This window comes from Atta colombica, unplaced genomic scaffold (genome assembly GCF_001594045.1).
Source record: "Atta colombica isolate Treedump-2 unplaced genomic scaffold, Acol1.0 scaffold231, whole genome shotgun sequence".
NCBI classification, from domain to species: Eukaryota; Metazoa; Arthropoda; class Insecta; order Hymenoptera; family Formicidae; genus Atta; species Atta colombica.
The window spans coordinates 291,878-294,390 of NW_017259329.1; the positions used below are offsets into that span (position 1 = coordinate 291,878).

General features: G+C 29.4%; 1 protein-coding gene across 1 annotated transcript in view; it reads left to right on the forward strand.

Moving 5' to 3' along the window:
* LOC108688383 (sialin) overlaps positions 1-2,513 on the forward strand; it is a 29,612-nt gene that overhangs the window by 24,500 nt on the left and 2,599 nt on the right. Inside the window, exon 3 of the mRNA XM_018194626.1 lies at positions 673-992. Within this exon, the coding sequence (XP_018050115.1) occupies positions 673-992 (320 nt within the window). The remainder of the gene's footprint in view (positions 1-672; positions 993-2,513) is intronic.

Here is a 2,513-nt window from a genome sequence, read left to right on the forward strand (position 1 = left end):
AGTTATTCAAACTGCGCGCCGAAATTTTTCCAGACTTTATCAAACGCAATTAAACTACTGCAATAATATCATAAGTTAAATTAAATTGACAAGCAAATTCTCAATCTTTCGATCCGATATCATAAAGATGTTAATGTGCTAATATCTTAAATAAATTTATTGCGAAAAATATTACCTCGACCGAGATTTGAATCCGGATCTCTTGTATTCGAGCATTTTAAGCCATTAGATCACCGAGGCCTTAGTAATATTCTTCACAATAATCAGTATATGTAAGAACAATAACGCTTCTTGCAGGCAGCATATATAAATAATAATAAGAATATGTTTATACTTAGTATTTAAATTGTTGGTCTTAATAAAATCTTATTATTGCTCATTAGTCTCATTTCAACCATAGTGGGTTCGAACTAATTTAAGTTGGATTAATGATACATGCTTTACTATTGATTGATATTAAATACTTTACTAATAGTAGTGCAATTACATCATTAATCCAACTCGGATCAAATCGCCACGATTGAAAATGCTATCAGTTTAATTATCTCTTTTCTAAAACTAAACAAAGATAAAAAGATAAAAAGTAAACTAAATCAAGATTAATCTTGATAGAAATGGACGTGATTCTTCTTTGCAACGAAATCGGTTTAATGATTAATGTGATTCTTATAGCGGTCAAGCAGGAATAGTGCGAACCGAGAAACCCCGATGGAAACAGACTCCGCTACTACAGATATTATTGTCGGTGCCATTTCTCTGTCTAATCATATTACATTTCGGAAATCTCTTCTTGCTATTCTTCTACCAAAACTCGCTCATGCTATATTTGACCAAGGCGCTGGGATTTCAATTGACGAAAGGTGGCGCGGCAGCCGGCGCGCCATGGGGTGGGAGAATGCTATTCGGATTCTTCTTTAGTTGGGCGGGTGACACCATCAAAAGAAAGAAGATTATTAGCATCACCCTTTTGCGTAAACTCGCGACTATATTTTGTAAGCATATTACACATTGATTTTAAATCTCCCAATATTCGTAATTGTATTAACATTTCAAAAATCTCGGATGACAAATAACGTCAGTTTAAGTAATAATATTATTATTACTAGTTTAAATAGTAATAAAATTATTAATAGATATATATTTATAAAGAAAACAAACTCTTTAGTACTGTGTTAGTAATATTCCGGGAAAAAAATGTTTCATTATATATAATGTTTAATTATATATAATTATATAAACTTATATAAAATTAAGTATAGGGTGTCCCGCATCTAGACCATATATCTCGGAAACGATTTTAGATATAGAAAAATGTTTCAGACAAAAGTTGTAGGACATTAAAAGGGACATATGATATAGGGAAATATAGACCTTGAATGGGAAATAATCTTGAGAAGGCTAGATCCGTGTGATCGTTGTTTTCTTAAACGAAACTTTTCATTTTTTTATTCCGTATTCTTGTAGCTTACCTCAAGAACTTTTCAAAACTATAATAAAAACAGAATTTTAAACACAATCGTATGTGTGAATACATCAAATAAAGAAAGTCAAAATCGGTCAAAATTGGATTCAAATAATACATTATATATTCTTTTATTAAATCAATTTATTCCAGATATGATATGTTAATGTAATCCCTTCCTAGATTAATATCTTATCTAATTTTATTAATCTAATTTAGGGGGGATTATTAGCGTTCCAGAATGATTGTGTTGAAACCGAAAGTTATCGGTTCGTAATCATATCTGGAATAAATTGATTTAATAAAAAAATATATTATGTATTATTTGAAACATTCAACTTGGACTATAATAAAATATTTTTTTCTTTAAACTTACTTTTCGCATTACGAGGATTGACAGTTACAGTTACGCCGGCATTAACATTATCCAAGATGATGGACCGATGGCTAAAAATCTCTTGAATGTTGTTTAGAATCATGACCTAGATATAACAAGATTAAGACCATTGAAGGTTGTTATTTGTTCTTTTTATTTTCATTTTTGTACTAAAAATTCGTTTTAATAAATATGAAAATAAGAAATACAATCACTAATAATTTTGATCTTGACAAATATTATATATTCAGGTCATGATCCTGAATACTCAAGAGGTTTTTAGTCGTCAGTCGGCGGCTATTACCTTAGGCAATACTAATGCTAGCTGTACTGTAACTTTTAAGCTTTATAACTCGAAAAGTATTTAACGAAAAAATATTTTATTATAGTATTTTAAAAAGCTCTCGAGATACGCTACAAGAATATGCAATAAAAAAATGAGGGGTTTCATTTAAGAAAACAATGATCACTTTGATCTAATCTTCAGAAGATCACTCAAGATCAAATCCATACTTTCATCATATGTCTCCCTTAATGTCCTATAACTTTTGTCTGAGACACTTTTCTATATTTAAAGTCGTTTCCAAGATATATGGCTTGGGCATTTATAGATATAATTATATAAAACATTGACATATTTTATATACAATTATATATGTATAATTTTATATATAT